The sequence below is a fragment of the Populus nigra genome, chromosome 6, assembly GCF_951802175.1.
Source record: "Populus nigra chromosome 6, ddPopNigr1.1, whole genome shotgun sequence".
NCBI lineage: Eukaryota > Viridiplantae > Streptophyta > Magnoliopsida > Malpighiales > Salicaceae > Populus > Populus nigra.
In genome coordinates, this window is record NC_084857.1 from 10371330 (window position 1) to 10387187 (window position 15858).

The window sequence follows — 15858 nt, forward strand, 5'->3', positions numbered from 1 at the left end:
TATTCCATTGACTATTTTCTTAGTAGAATTTAACAGTGTTATGAAATATATTTTTCAACAAGAAAGTGTATCACGTGATGCTCACCCTTTAAAAAATGTGCAAGACAAACAATTTTTATTTTAAAAAATGAAATTTTTTATTTAAAATAATTGAGAATTATATGATATTATACCAACCTAATAAAATGTTTAAAAAATTCAAGAAATGAAAGAATAGAGGAGTCTCATCACTAAAACCTGAAAATTTTAAGAACCATGAAAAATCTTTCTGGACATGTTCAATAATTAATTTTTTAATTTATTTCTCAAGAATTTTAGAAAAATAGAAATTTTTATACTACCAAACATGTAGTTTCATCTTGGTTGTTGAAAATAAATAAACTCTTTATGTTTTAAATATTTTTTTAAAAAATAACTAAAGGGCGAGTCTTACAAGAATGAGTTTAATTAGCACCACATAATTTTAAAGCATCATCATTATTATTATTATTATTATTATTATTATTATTATTATTATTATTATTATCATTATTTTTTTTTGTGAACGTCACATGATACTCTTTTTGCATAAAAATAGGCGACACATGGCCATTAATTTAGATCTTAACAAGAGTTAATAGTGCGCTTAAGTTGGTTTAAAATTGAGCCTAACGAACAAAGGGTAAATTTGATCGAATGCTTTTTATAGGGTCTGAAGTAGTTCAGATACTGAGACAGACAGAGATGCAACCAAGCCTGAAAGCCGAAACATATTTCGATCTTTTGACGTTCATTCAAGTGTAGTGACAGACACAGCTACCCTGGTTCTCCTTTGATCCCCCATCAAAGGCATCGTTTTGAGATCGATCATCCGCAGGTCTGATTAGTCTCGAACACAGTTGGATTTGTTTATGTATCATGCAGCTCGTAATTGTTTGCTCAGATTTAATCTCGTAATTGTTTGCTCGGATCTAATCGATCCCTCTATTCATTCATCTATTTTTCATAGCAATTTAGCTAAAGAGCATCTGTATTGTTGAGGGTTTTATTGTGAATCCTTGTGTCTTGCAAATCTATTTTTAAGATTAGAGTTTCTGTACTGTGATGGTGATTTTGAATTTGGAGCTCTGGATCGAATTTCTTTTTGCTATTATTAGGTTTTTTTGTTTATTAATTTGCTCAAAAGGAGATCAGTCTTGCTTAGTATCTATAGTGAATTAGCAGCATCTGAATTTCTGTGAATTCTCCTCTTGTCGGTGGTGCTTTTATTCAATTATTTTCTTATGAAATTATTCGGCTTTCATTTTTTGGGCAACAGACGACAAATCTTTGTTTAAATTTATTTTGGGTTCGTGGTTCTTTGTAGGAGAAAAGAACCGTTTTGATTACAAAATGCCGTCGCAGAAAATTGAAACTGGCCATGAGGACACTGTCCATGATGTTGCAATGGATTATTATGGCAAGCGGATTGCAACTGCATCATCGGATCATTCAATCAAGATAGTTGGGGTGAACAACAATTCTTCTCAGCATCTTGCAAATCTGACCGGGCACCAAGGCCCAGTTTGGCAAGTAGCTTGGGCTCACCCGAAATTTGGCTCGTTGCTTGCTTCATGTTCTTATGACGGGCGAGTCATAATTTGGAAGGAGGGTAATCAGAATGATTGGATCCAAGCACATGTTTTTGACGATCACAAATCATCTGTCAATTCCATTGCTTGGGCACCTCATGAACTGGGCCTTTGTTTGGCGTGCGGTTCATCTGATGGGAATATATCTGTTTTTACTGCACGAGCTGATGGCAATTGGGACACATCGAGGATTGATCAAGCTCACCCTGCTGGTGTAACTTCTGTTTCATGGGCCCCATCCACGGCGCCCGGTGCCCTTGTTGGTTCTGGTTTGCTTGACCCTGCTCAGAAGCTTTGCTCAGGTGGTTGTGATAATACTGTCAAAGTGTGGAAACTGTATAATGGGAATTGGAAGCTGGATTGCTTTCCAGCTCTTAATATGCATGCTGATTGGGTGAGGGATGTTGCTTGGGCACCCAACTTGGGCCTTCCAAAATCTACTATTGCTAGTGCCTCGCAGGATGGGAAGGTTATTATATGGACTGTGGCAAAGGAAGGTGATCAATGGGAAGGTAAGGTCTTGCATGATTTCAAGGCTCCAGTTTGGAGGGTCTCGTGGTCACTAACTGGAAACATACTGGCTGTTGCTGATGGGAACAGCAATGTAACATTGTGGAAAGAAGCTGTAGATGGGGAGTGGCAACAGGTGACAACTGTTGATGCCTAGGACTTGTGATCTTTAAACCTTTTCTTTTAAAACTATATCGTTTTGATTCCATGATAATCCGTGTTGGAACTCTTCTCCCTTTCACATCTCACCCTACCCTTCAACATTATTCCATATCTGATTACTGTGCTAGATATTTTTGGATGCAAAATTGTGAACTTTAGTTTTGATTGTGTGCGCAATTAATAGACCTTTTGTTTTTTTCTCCCTTGAATGCATGGAATATCATGTTCGATAGATATTTGGACAGTTTCGATATTTTGACAACACAGTGGGGAGGTTATGATTTTATTACCGTTTCTCTGTGTTCACCAACACGGTTACTAGTTTATCTTGGCCATATGTTTGTAACTATTTTAGCCTGGTAAATCTGTTTTGTAAACTTTGAGTCGGAAACCAAAGCAGTGGGACTGTGATGATACCCCTGCCTTTCCACCCAATTCCTCTTTCTCATTAAGAAGCTAATCTTCCCTGGTCTAAGGAAACAGGAACAGGATGTGAGGCTTCGCCGATTGAAGAATGTGATTTTTCTTTTTCTATAGCTGAAATTAACCTTCTTTTGAGAGGGAGGACAAGTCCAACATTTCCCTTCCCGCCGAGTAAGGTGCACTGGAGTGAGTTTATTCCAGGCAAGAAGACAGAGAGTGACCTTGAAGTGTGCTTCTTGTTCGTTTTCTTCCCTTGGCTCCATTCCATCCTTTATAAAGTACAGGTCCCAGGTCCGCCCTTTCCTTTGAATATGAGCTCTTAGATAGATATCAGCATAGCTTCGTGATTAAACTTCTCGTACTTGGAACTCCAGTATATTGATATAGATGGTGGTCATTCGGGACAACTCGTTGTTTAGGAACTTCTAGTGTTTTTTTTTACCTGCGCTTCGCCCGGGCTCAATCATTTTTTTCCAACCTTGAAGAATTGTGAAGACATCGGGAAGTAAAAAATTGATGGATGCTAAACAAAACACTTTTAAATTACTTAAATAATAACATATTTGATGATACTTTTAAATTACTTAAATAACAATATATTTAATAATTTTTTTAAAAAAATATTGATATAGCAGTATATTGAATAAATTTGGATTAACCATGATTAATCTCTAAAATCTATTATTCAAGGCATGAGACAGTGATAATCCTATAAAACTCATATTAAAATAAATTAAGAAACATATATTGAAGGGTAAAATAGAAATTTTTTTTTAAAAAAATCAGCAAAGTGATTTGAGCAAACCTATATCGATGGTTGGTGCTATGCCATTAGCCGGGTCAAGTTTCTCTAAGCACAAATTAAGACTATTGTTATTGAATTTATTGAGTTTAATAATTTTTTTTAATTTAATAATATTTTAAAAAAACAATTCTAATTTAATAATATGAAAAGCAAAGTAAACTTAAGTGAATCTCTTAAACTTGAGTCAATTATCTAAATTCATAACTCATAAAATTCTAGATTCGTGCTCAATAAAAAAATTCAATTCCTAATTAAATTAAAGTTAAAAGATTCATCTAAAATAACAATCAATTAAAAAAATTATCAAAGCAAAAAAAATATTATTGAAAGAATAATGATGAAACCTAATAGGGAAAAAAAGGGATAAAATAGTAAAAAAATTAAGTTTCAAAATAATTTTATTAAAAAAATAACAGTTAAAAAATATAAATTAAATTTAAGAGATAAAAAAATTAAAGAAAAATGAATTCATTTTTTTTTCAAACCGAAATAATCTATTCAGATAAAAAAAAATTGCAACTAAAAGACTATATCTCTGAAGGAAAAACAAGCTGAAAGGTTCATGTGAAGTTTTTCAGGGGCGGCACGCAATTCGAGAATGAGAGAGAGAAAACAATCCAACCAATGACGGACCAGCGAGGATTACAAACACCTGTATTATAATGTTTTGATAAGCTCAGGCAGCAACGTCACGGTTTTGAACCATATGGTCTTCCCCGAGGCTGGAGAGAAAAATCTTTAATATATACCATCCTTTTTCCTGGATCTACCAAACCACCGCTATAAAAGATTTGTTTTGCAGTGTGGTTGTAAGTGCTTTTTAAATAATTTTTTTGTGTTAAAATATATATTAATAATATTTTTTTATTTTTTAAAAATTATTTTTGATATCAGCACATCAAAACGATCCAAAACGTACGAATCATATTAAATTTTAATAAAAAAAAAATTTCAATTTTTTTGAGAACACGGGTTGAACCGCGTTTCCAAACATACTTAAAAGGATGTTTGGAAAAGTAGTTTAACTAGTGTTTTTAAAATTTTTAATTTTTTTATTTAAAATTAATATTTTTTAAATATTTTTAGATTATTTTAATACACTGGCATTAAAAACAATTTTATTAAAAAAAAATATTATTTTAATATATTTATAAATAAAAAATACTTAAAAAAAAAACTACAATGACATTCATAACCATGATTAAAAGAAAGTAGCGTAGCGACAATAGAAATTGTTTTCTCTAAAGTATTGTATCACATCACATCTCTAGAAGGATACTTAATTTTTAAAGCGATGGATAGGGAATCAAAGTGGATATCGAGGAATCGAGATATTTTGTATTTTATTATTGCGACTTACTTGTCAATAAATCCTCATGGCTGAATATTAAAAAAAAAACACTAAAGGTACTTACTGGGAATTAGAATATTATAGTTATCATTTCACTTTTTTATTATACACAAAAATAATAAAAAAATGAGCAAACTTATTATAAATCAGGCTTGGTAAAAGTTCAGACTCGAATAATAATTCAAGAACTTCACTTAACAAAAACTCCAAGAATATAAGATATATCTATCGATTATATTTTATAAAATAAAAATTATCTCAACAAAAATTCTCAAATATAAAATGAAAATGGCTCAAGAATTCACTTGTGGGGTACACATAAAAATAATAAAAAACTATTTCTTAAATATTTTAAAAGATTTCATTTATAATTTTATTTAAAATTCTCATTCACCCGATAACTATCGAACAGTAAATTGAAGAAGTGAACTCACTTGCTTGGCATCAAATATCTATCTTTTTTTTACTTTAACAGTACCACCATTTCTTTTATATATATATATATATATATATATATATATATATATAGCCTGATATAATTATAATATTTTTAAATTTTAGGGTTAGTAATGTAGTTCAGATCGGGATCGAAGGTCGAGAAAAGTTATATACATACTCTGACCTTTCGACTGCCGGTATTACTCGAACGGAATGGGCAAAAAAAGGTTCCTATCTACTTGGATCGGAGTTAGTGTGAAATTGCCATCGCTGCAAGTAAAGGACGACATTGTTAAAAAGCATATAGTTTAGGGGTATTTTCAAGTTACTGAAAAAAGGTTGACGATTCAATGAGTGAGATGACGTAGGATAACTTATTGGGAAGGGTTCCCTGCTAACTACGCTTTTTAAGGACTACACGGCATCTCAAAGTTCATTGATTCAAGGTTCAAAGTACTTTTGTTTTTTTTCCAGACTTATTTATGCTCTTAAGATCAAAGGACATATTTACCCTTAACTACAGCATGGTTCTCAATTTAATACCTAATTAAAAAAATTCCCTATTCGACATGATGCAATTAACTCCATAAGAACCCTCTTTTCTTTTCTTTTTTGAAAATGTGTAAAAAAATAATATTTCAAGACAAATAGGTCTCTTTTAATTTTTATAAAGGGGAAAAATTAGAGGCAAAAGGTCGATTGGGTAATGAATGCCAAATAGACGGGGACCAAATTTGGAAATTATATTTGTAGGGGGATGCGGTTTAGAATTGTATGATAGTTGGGGGTAAACTCGTCATTGTCTTATTTGTTTATTTTTTTCTTATAAACCCATGGGCCATGGGTATCTTCTTCTCTCCTAACTCCTGTGGTTATCTCTGTAAACGAGATCGTCGATCGATCGGATTAGATTTTATCATCTTCTTCATCGGAATTGTGGTTGAACCTTAGGGTGTTATTAGAGAAGAGAAACATAATAAGATGGGTTCGGTGGAGGAACATTCATCGCTCTTGGAAGATGGACTCATTCAACAGGTATCTCTATCTTTCTCATTCTTCTCCTTTCTTTGAAGCTTCTTATTAGGAACTCACTATTTTACCTATCAATTATTCAAGTCTCTCCAAACCAGTCCCAAGCCTGGAAGATTTTTTTTTTGTTCAAAGGTCATGAATATCCCTGTTAGAATTGGTACCTAGCTAGCTACATGTTGTACAAAGTTGTTTCTGGATTCTGGTGTTTTTTTTTGTTGTTATTATTATGAAATTTTGAATCCAAAAGAAGAAATATAATTGAGAATTGGCAATTTGTTTGGATTAATTTCGAGTTTTTGATGCTTAAATGTTAATTAAAATTGAAACTCAAGACAGCTTTCACATGCAATGAGAAGCTTCGTTTTCTGGTCACTTGCATTTTGCAGTGACGACCACTGCCTCTGTTTATAGAACATTGGAATTGTGATTGTCTTGCGATTGGTGGCAGATGTAATTTACCGCTATGCTTTCTCCAGTATGCAGGTTGTAATCAATGCATAGCAAAGTTTAAGTTTGGGTTTCATAGGGTTCAATCATGGCTGTTTTCAGTTTTTTTTTCTATATATATTAAATTTTTTTTTTGGTTTTGCTAGGTTCCTGGTGATGGAGTAGCTATGTTATCTTAGAGAAACATTCTCCATTTTGGAAACCTAAAGCTACATGAAGTCTTTTTGGTGATGGAGTAGCTATGTTAGCTTCATCAATAAAGAAGTTTTTTTGGTAAAAAAAAAAAAACTGTCCTTGGTAGATTTTTGTGTTTGAGGTTTAGAGCTCCTTTGGGATTTTTGTAGCGTTTGTTTTTCAAAGTGATTTTCACTTGAAAATACATTAAAATAATATTTTTTTATTTTAAAAAATTCATTTGATATCAGCGCATCAAAACAATCTATAAACACAAAAAAAATATCAATTTAAAGTGAAAAAAATTCATTTTTTTGCAAAAGCGCTTTTCAACCGCATAAACAAATGGGGCCTTAGAGTCTTGGTTTATGGGTTATTTTGTAAGGAGGGGCAGAAGTGTGATTTCTGCATGTTCTGTGATTTGTGGGCTATTTTAGTAAATTTTCAGAATTACTTGGAGTTCTGGTCTTATTTAGGAATTTGGTGTCTAAAATAGCCCAGAATAAGAATGTGTATTGATTAACCAAACACTTAAAAGTGTTTGACATATTGTTAGCTTTTGCGGTTGCGGTTTGAAAAATTAGGCTTAAAAAAAGATACAAATTGTAGTTTTTTTTAACTAAGGTTTCAAGAGAGTTTTTAGTGGTAGCTATGCAAAATTGTGGTGTGGTGAGGGTTGATTAATCGAAAACTTTCAAATTCATGGTTGGGGCAAAACACAGACCGCATCACGCCGGGCCACATAATCAAATGGAGAAGTTTATTAGTTTATTCCTGCATAGTTTATTCCCTAGCCAAGTAAGAATTAGTTATCCTAGTCTTTTAGGGCGTCTTAATCTCACTATATAAGAATGCTGTGTTTTAGTTTTTAGGAGAGTTGAGTTATGAAATAAATTGAGTTTTTTAGAGTCATTTTGAAGGCTTGGTCGCCTAAGTTTCCTTCTATTTTCTCTTCTTTCTTGCTTTAATATTCTGTTGCTTCAGTGCTTTGAATTACCGTTCAAATCCTAATTTCTCCTTATTTCTTCCTAAACAAGCTCTATTCTACCCTAATTCTGCAAACAATAAACCTTAACTCTCCACAAATCCTTAGTAGAACAGAAATCTCAAATCTGACCTACATCACCTGGTTTGCCCTTGGCAGTCGTTCAGGTGGCTTTCTTCTTTGATGCTGCATTAGTTGACGGATGGCTAAGATTAACAAGTATCCAGTCCTTGTCAGGTATTGATAAGAGTCCTAGATAATAAAAATACAGGATTTATCTCCAAATTTGGACACGTTAGGTTCACTTTCTCCCGAGGAAATAGATATTTAACTAGCTGGAGGTGTAACGTCCCAGAAAATTTGATTTTTATTGGGTCCAATGTTTGGTAACTTATCTATATCTGATTAATGTAGCTAAGTTTGCGTAACATAGAAATTTAGTGGAAAAAAAGACATGAAAACTAAGTAAATTCTTAAACCATCTTGTTCATGTCAACTGCAGTTTAGTGAAATTTAAAAAGCAGCTTGTCTGAACAGTATCTATGATATGCATGTGTGGTGTGTCTTAGCTGTTAATCCTCAATTTCTTGCTTTCTTAGAATTGGGTCTGTTGCCATATAGGTGGACTGTTCCGATTCTGTCTTGTAATTGTGTCCACGCTGCATATAGAGGGAGGCTGTCTTATCTTTTATTTTTTTGTGGCATTTAAAAGGGTTGGTGCCATTTTTTAACCAGGGCCGAAATACTAGTCTGATTATCTGTGGTCATTATAGATGCCCTTTGGACACACTCACAAGTTGTTAAAATCAGAAACCATGTCTCTCACACGTGCAGTTTTGTATTATATTTCCAGGATGAAAGCAACGGACTGTACACAGGAGATGGCTCAGTTGACATTAATGGGAACCCTGTCCTTAAGCAGAAAACTGGAAACTGGAAAGCATGCCCTTTCATACTGGGTACTATTTATTATACTTCACGCTACTTGGATAATTAAGTATCCTATTGTCTTTCTGACTTTTATCATACCTCATACAGGTACTGAATGTTGTGAACGCCTGGCCTACTATGGGATTGCTACTAATCTCGTCACTTACCTTACCAGCAAGCTACATGAAGGAAATGTGTCGGCTGCAAGAAATGTTACCACCTGGTCAGGGACATGCTATCTTACACCCCTCATCGGAGCTGTATTAGCAGATACTTGTTGGGGAAGATATTGGACTATTGCTGCTTTCTCCTCAATTTACTTCATTGTAATTATGAACTGAACTCATTAGTCTTATTCTTTGCCTAAAGCTCTGATCAGTACCTCATTTCTAATGCATGCTTATATCTCTCAATGTTGATGGAGCTACCTCCAGCTCTTATTACTTTTCTTTTCTTTTAAATACAAGCATATGGTGAATTTGGGCCTGTTATTCAAAATAATCCCTTGAACATCTCAAATTTTTAATTCATAAGAGTACCAAAAGTAAGGCTTGTGATTACTAGAATAGATTATTTGGTGTCTTGATAGAAATGCTCTCTCCTAAGCACCATGTAATGCCTCATCATATAAATGACTGATCAAGTGTTACCTTTTGTTGAAAATCTTCTTAGCTTATTCTATGGCCAAGAATTTATGTTTGGATGAGGTAGAAGATGCTTTTTATTTTTTATTTGGTTCCTCTTTTTCTCTTAATTCAATTTTTTCTAAGGAATTCACTGGTTTTGATAGTTATCATGCAAAGTTTACCTGTCAGTTAAATATTTGGAAAAAAAAAAAATATTGCAATTTTGTGATTCATTTAAAGAATTGCAGCAGTTATAACCATGTAAGTATGGCATGGAGATATTATGGAATATCAAAAAGGAACTTGTCTATCTGCCCTGCATGTAGATCACTGTGTTAGTCATAGTGGACTTGATGACCATTCTACAATATATATGTAACATGCCAGAGTAGCCCATCTCTTAAGATTTCTTGCAAATTGTATCAAAGGACTTGGGAAGCACAAAAGAAAGTAACATGATTTAGTTGCAGTGGCTATGCTTTGAAAATAGTGTGATAAAAAGGATATTAAGGATCATTAATGGTGTTGGTTACTCCTGTTAAACAATAGTTTCTGCTTTTATCAACTTTCCTTTCTTATGGTTTATTCCAGGAAGCCATGTTTGATGTTTAGGAATGGAAAAGTTTCTTGTTTTGATTGTGCCACTAACCATAACTACAATGAAAAGTCTGGATGAAGTTTTGTTGATTGTTTCATTTTTTATGTGTCAGATGTATTAGCTACATCGAGCAAGATCAATATTTTTAAAAACATGCACTCCTTTACTTGATGCATGTTTTTTTTTCCAGTGTTGGTTAACTTCTACATGAAAATCGGTGCAGGGAATGTGTGCGTTGACTCTCTCAGCATCTATTCCTGCATTAAAGCCAGCTGAATGTGTAGGCTCTCTGTGCCCTCCAGCAACTCCAGCTCAGTATGCAGTATTCTTTTTTGGCCTCTATCTGATTGCACTTGGGACGGGTGGCATCAAACCATGTGTTTCATCCTTTGGGGCGGATCAATTTGATGACACTGATTCCAAGGAACGGGTAAAGAAGGGATCTTTCTTCAATTGGTTCTATTTTTCAATCAATATTGGTGCTCTTATATCAAGTAGTTTTCTGGTATATATTCAAGACAACGCCGGGTGGGGACTAGGATTTGGAATTCCTGCACTGTTCATGGGCATAGCTATTGCTAGCTTCTTTTCAGGCACACCCCTTTACAGATTTCAGAGACCAGGGGGAAGCCCTATTACAAGGATGTGCCAAGTTTTGGTTGCATCATTCCATAAGTGGAATCTGGAGGTTCCTCTAGACAGTAGCCTCCTGTATGAAACACAAGACAAACACTCTGCCATTGAAGGAAGCCGGAAACTGGAGCACAGTGATGAACTAAAGTATTTTCTTATTTCCTTTTAGCTGATTTATTGTTCTCAGATCTGAACATTTTATCCTGATTTGATGTTGGTTTGGTTTTTCTAATCAAAATTCCTAGCTGTTTAGTGATTCATTGCCACACAATCAGCAGGAGTGGTTTTGAAGTTTCAACATCCTGCCAAAGTTGAATCTTTTTTTGTGTTTTATAGACAAATGCCAGAGTTGGTCATTGGTGAACAGTGGTCAAGAATGGCCTGTCTAGTTAATACTAAAATGCCTTATTTGAAACAGTCTGAGCATAACCAACAAACTCATATAAGCCTTTATGAAAGGTGCTATGCAGAATACACTGAAAATTATTTTTTTCTGTGAAGTTTAATTGCTATCTTATTTTAATTTTTTTTACTAATTGTGTTTTTTAAGCTTGCATTTTTGTAAGTGCTGCTCTGTCTAACATGAGCACACTGTTAAATTTGCTCCCTCTCCCTCACCACCTTCTAACTTCTGCGTTGCATGTGCTGAAATTTAAATATATATATAGAAGTATGTGCAACACGAGGCTTAGCTAACACATATTATCTTGTGGAACACTCTTTATTTATTCTCTATCTAGTAGCAGAAGAATCGTGGACTTCCACTTGGATAGATTGTTGGGAACATTTGCTGTTGGATGTATAATTTCTTATCTGTTCTCCTTTCCTTTGGAACTTCATCTTTCCATGTTCTTGCAATTTTTCATGGCAGTGGAATCTTGTCTCGTGTGGTTTATGAGGAAAGACTACAGAGCAAATTTATACATCTAGAATTCCTCTTTAATCTTTACAAATAAGACAACGTTCCAAATGATTACTGGAAAGAAGGTTTCATTAGATCTGTTTTTTGTGTCAATATAATAATAGATTTGTTTTACACTGATCTCACCTTAGTATGTTTGTGTGGAAGTTTTGACATCTAACAAGCACTAAACTTTGCCCAAAAATTTAACTGAATTGCTATTCCATGCAGGTGCCTTGATAAAGCTGCTGTGCTTTCAGAGGCTGAGATGAAAAGTGGGGACTTCCCCAACCCATGGAGGCTTTGTACTGTCACGCAGGTGGAGGAATTGAAGATTTTGATCCGCATGTTTCCAATTTGGGCTACAGGAATTGTCTTTTCTGCTGTGTATGCCCAGATGTCTACTATGTTTGTGGAACAAGGGATGCTGATGGACACGACAATTGGTTCATTCACCATTCCTCCTGCATCTCTGTCATCATTTGATGTTATTAGTGTTATTTGCTGGGTGCCAATCTATGATAGGATTGTTGTTCCCATTGCAAGGAAGTTCACAGGAAAAGATAGGGGCTTCTCAGATTTGCAGCGTATGGGAATTGGCCTGTTCATTTCAATGTTATCAATGACAGCTGCTGCTTTGGTGGAGATTAAGCGCCTACAGCTTGCGAAAGAGCTTGGGTTGACTGATGAAGCTGTTGCAGTGCCTATCAGTATTTTTTGGCAAATCCCCCAATATATGTTGGTAGGTGCTTCAGAAGTTTTTACATTCATTGGTCAGATTGAATTCTTCTATGAAGAATCTCCAGATGCAATGCGGAGTTTATGCAGTGCGTTGTCACTCCTGACTACGTCTTTGGGTAATTACTTGAGCTCTTTTATTCTGACTATGGTAACTTACTTCACAACCACGGGTGGGAAGCCAGGATGGATCCCCGATAACTTGAATGAGGGCCACCTCGATTATTTCTTCTGGCTTTTAGCTGGACTCAGCGTTCTCAACATGCTGGTCTATGTTTTCTGTGCGAGGAAATATAAGCAGAAGGCCTCCTAAGGTCTCCGAAAGGGATGGCCCGGCGGCCGGCTGTGGAAAAGGTTAAATTTAAAAAGGTTCTGTACATATGCAACGACCGTCACATTATTTGCTTCCAGGTTCGAAGGAATGTGTACTATATTTATCGGCTTAATTTGCTTGTCATATGCCACAATTGTGCCTCTGCATCTTAATCAAACATCACATCTCACTCTATTTTATGGTGTCGCTTTCTGAGTAAATTTAAATGAAAGGAGCTGTGGGCACATGATTTTCACAGCTCAGCCTGGTTTACATGCATTATGATTTTCTTCTCTCTTGACTTGAAACTGCATCTAACCTTGGTATGTTAGAAAAGCAACTGCTACCCTGTGAAAACTAGGTCTCTAGACGAATTTTTATTCACTTCAATCTTTTAATCCAGCCACCCTCGTATTCATCGACCGTACTAGATATTCCAAGATTTATTCAAATTTAGCCCATTACAAGCAATTTTTATTAATTATTAGTGATTTTTGCATTTGTCTGTTATGAACCTATACCGTCAGAAAAAAATGATTTGTTATATATAATGAAGGAAATATTTCAAAGTTTTTGTTTGCGTACTTTATGAAAATAACTTTAACTATGTCCTGTAAATTCGTATGGTATTGTTTCCTAGTCAAAGTATGTTGAAAAAAAAATAATGCATATAATAAAAATTAAATCCATTTCAATACGTTACCAGTAAATAAACCATAGGCTAGTTCTGTTAATTTGATGGATATTTAATTTAAAACGAAAAAAAAAGTAACATTAAAAAGTAACTTCAAAGCAGGCCATGTGATATGCTATTAACTAGTCCATTGTACTGAGTCGTTCGAATGATTAATTTTTTTTTATTGTGTTATTAAATTTGATTTAATAATTTAATCTTTAAAAATCTTGTAATTTATTTGTTTAATTTTAGTTTGAAATTAAATCATATAGGAGCCAGGTCAAATTAAATTGATTGATTTTATAAGTCCAAATATAATTTTAATGATTGATAAAAACATGACTTAATTTTTTTTAAAAAAACCTCAAGATAATAAGTTTTTTTAAAAGAATTAATGAGATAATGACAAATTGAATTTTATAAAATTTAATAATATAATTTTTCTCTAAAACTATATATTTTTTTATAATATAAGAAAAAAATAGATTAAAAAAATCAAGTTCAATAAAAAATATAAAAAAAAGACACGTCAACAAACTAATTTTAGCTTTCTAATTTTTTCCCAAGAATTTAGCAATTGTGATGACTGGAATAAAATCCATGGTTTTTTCATAAAAAAAACATTTTCAACCTGTATTTTTTTTATTTATCAAAAACACTTTAAAAATTCCGTAAAAATCTTATGTAAACAAAACCATCATTTCTAAAAACACACATAAAAAAACAGATTAAAATTCAAAATCAATCAAAAATAAAAAATCTTGTCGGACTTATATATGTTTTTTTTATGTATTTTCAATATAAAAAAAATATGATTTTAACCCTTTCGTTCTTCATATGGAGTATTTTGACACAAAAGTTAAAAGTTCTAATGGCTTAAATCTTTCATAGCAGTAACATTTTCTCTAAAGTCGAAATTTCAAGACCTTCTCTTTTTCCTTCACTTCAAGAACGACTAAAAAAAAAAAAAGTTTGGTATCAAAATATATTTTGTGAAAATTATAGGAACCGGATACTTAATTACTTAAAAAGATGAGAGCAAAAAATAATTTTTTTCAAATAAATTGCATAACTAGTACCAATTTTAACTGCTTTCATCACTCCATTCCCCTTCCTTTCAATTCAATCCCTACCCAACAAAAAAAAAATGCAATTAAACTCTAATTTGAGATTAAAAGGGTTTAATCGTGCAAAAACAAAGTTTAAGAATTAAATTAAAAATTTTAAAAAATTTTACTATTATAATTCATAATAAAATATGAAATGATTAACAATATTCTATCTGTAAAAAAACACCACAACATTTAACTTTTCTTATATAATTTCATTTTTTTTAATTCGCATAAAAGTCAAAGGGGACACTATTTTCAAGAGAGAGCAACACTTACTTTTTTTTATCTTGTAAAAATACCAAATCGACCGTAGATTTATATACAAAGGAAGAGATGGTCTACGACTCTACATAATAAAGAGTTCATAGTTAAGAATTTATCGTATTTTAGTTTGTATTGATTTTTAACGGAATAAGTCTCACTTTACAACTAATCATAATTCTCCAATATGTATTAAAAATAACTTTCATAACTATGCTACTGTTAAATCCTAATATAAAAAAAAGTTAACTATTAAAAGGACGTTTAAAAATGCGGGTCAATCCATTTTTTAAAAAATTAAATTTATTTTTATTAAAAATATTTTATATTTTGGATCGTTTTAATGGGCTGATCTAAAAAATTATTTTTAAAAAATAAAAAAAATTATTTTAATATATTCCGGTATAAAAAACACTTTAAAAAACAATCACAGCCACACTCTAAAAGAGACACTAAATAGAGAATAATGAGTTTTTCTAACCAATAATAGTATACTCACTGGTTAAATTCAAATGCCTTTTCCAATATAGACTGCTTGAGCATACTTTTATTATTGATTATTGCCTTTCTCCAATTATTTATTGTTTTAATTAGATTCTAAAGTAATACAAATAATTAATTTTACGTTTGCTTTTTTACACTTATCAAAATCAAACGTACTGATAAAGCATATTTAAACTCAAAACTAATAACAAACATGATTTTTTCTTGAAAATTAATGTTTATTTGTTTTAATTTTATTAACTGTAATTTTTTTTAATAAAATATCAAAACATTACACAAATCTTATAAACTTGGTCGTGAAAACGTGCAAGTGCCATACCATGAGCATAGATTTTATAGAAGAAAATGATTAAAATGTGATTTTTTCCCTTGATGATGTATGTGAAATTAACAGTTTAAATTCGAAAATATAAATAAATATTCCTTTTAATTCAGGAAAAGAGTAGTTATAATTTAATATTTCTCATCCATAAATTAAAAAAAACCCCAGAACTGCTATGTATTGAAGGACAAAAAAGAAAAGTACATAATTAATTAGGAAACAAAAAGAAGCAGGACTTGGGCTGGAGGAGAAAGGGCTAAAATATGTGGCCGTGGCCCATAAGTGGAGATATCTGTCTCCTAGTTTA

At 32.7% G+C, this 15858-nt stretch overlaps 2 protein-coding genes across 2 annotated transcripts; both read left to right on the forward strand.

The window, feature by feature from the left end:
- The first annotated feature begins 618 nt into the window (after window positions 1-618).
- On the forward strand, window positions 619-2482 carry LOC133697598 (protein transport protein SEC13 homolog B-like). Its single transcript, XM_062120257.1, has 2 exons — window positions 619-856; window positions 1346-2482. The coding sequence occupies exon 2, from the start codon at window positions 1372-1374 to the stop codon at window positions 2275-2277; it is 906 nt and encodes a 301-aa protein (XP_061976241.1). The 5' UTR covers window positions 619-856; window positions 1346-1371; the 3' UTR covers window positions 2278-2482.
- Window positions 2483-6145: 3663 nt separating this feature from the next.
- On the forward strand, window positions 6146-12871 carry LOC133697212 (protein NRT1/ PTR FAMILY 8.3-like). The gene is made up of 5 exons (XM_062119637.1): window positions 6146-6334; window positions 8791-8896; window positions 8976-9193; window positions 10315-10871; window positions 11857-12871. Exons 1-5 carry the CDS (start codon window positions 6281-6283, stop codon window positions 12674-12676), a joined length of 1755 nt encoding a protein of 584 aa, XP_061975621.1. The 5' UTR covers window positions 6146-6280; the 3' UTR covers window positions 12677-12871.
- Window positions 12872-15858: the final 2987 nt, after the last annotated feature.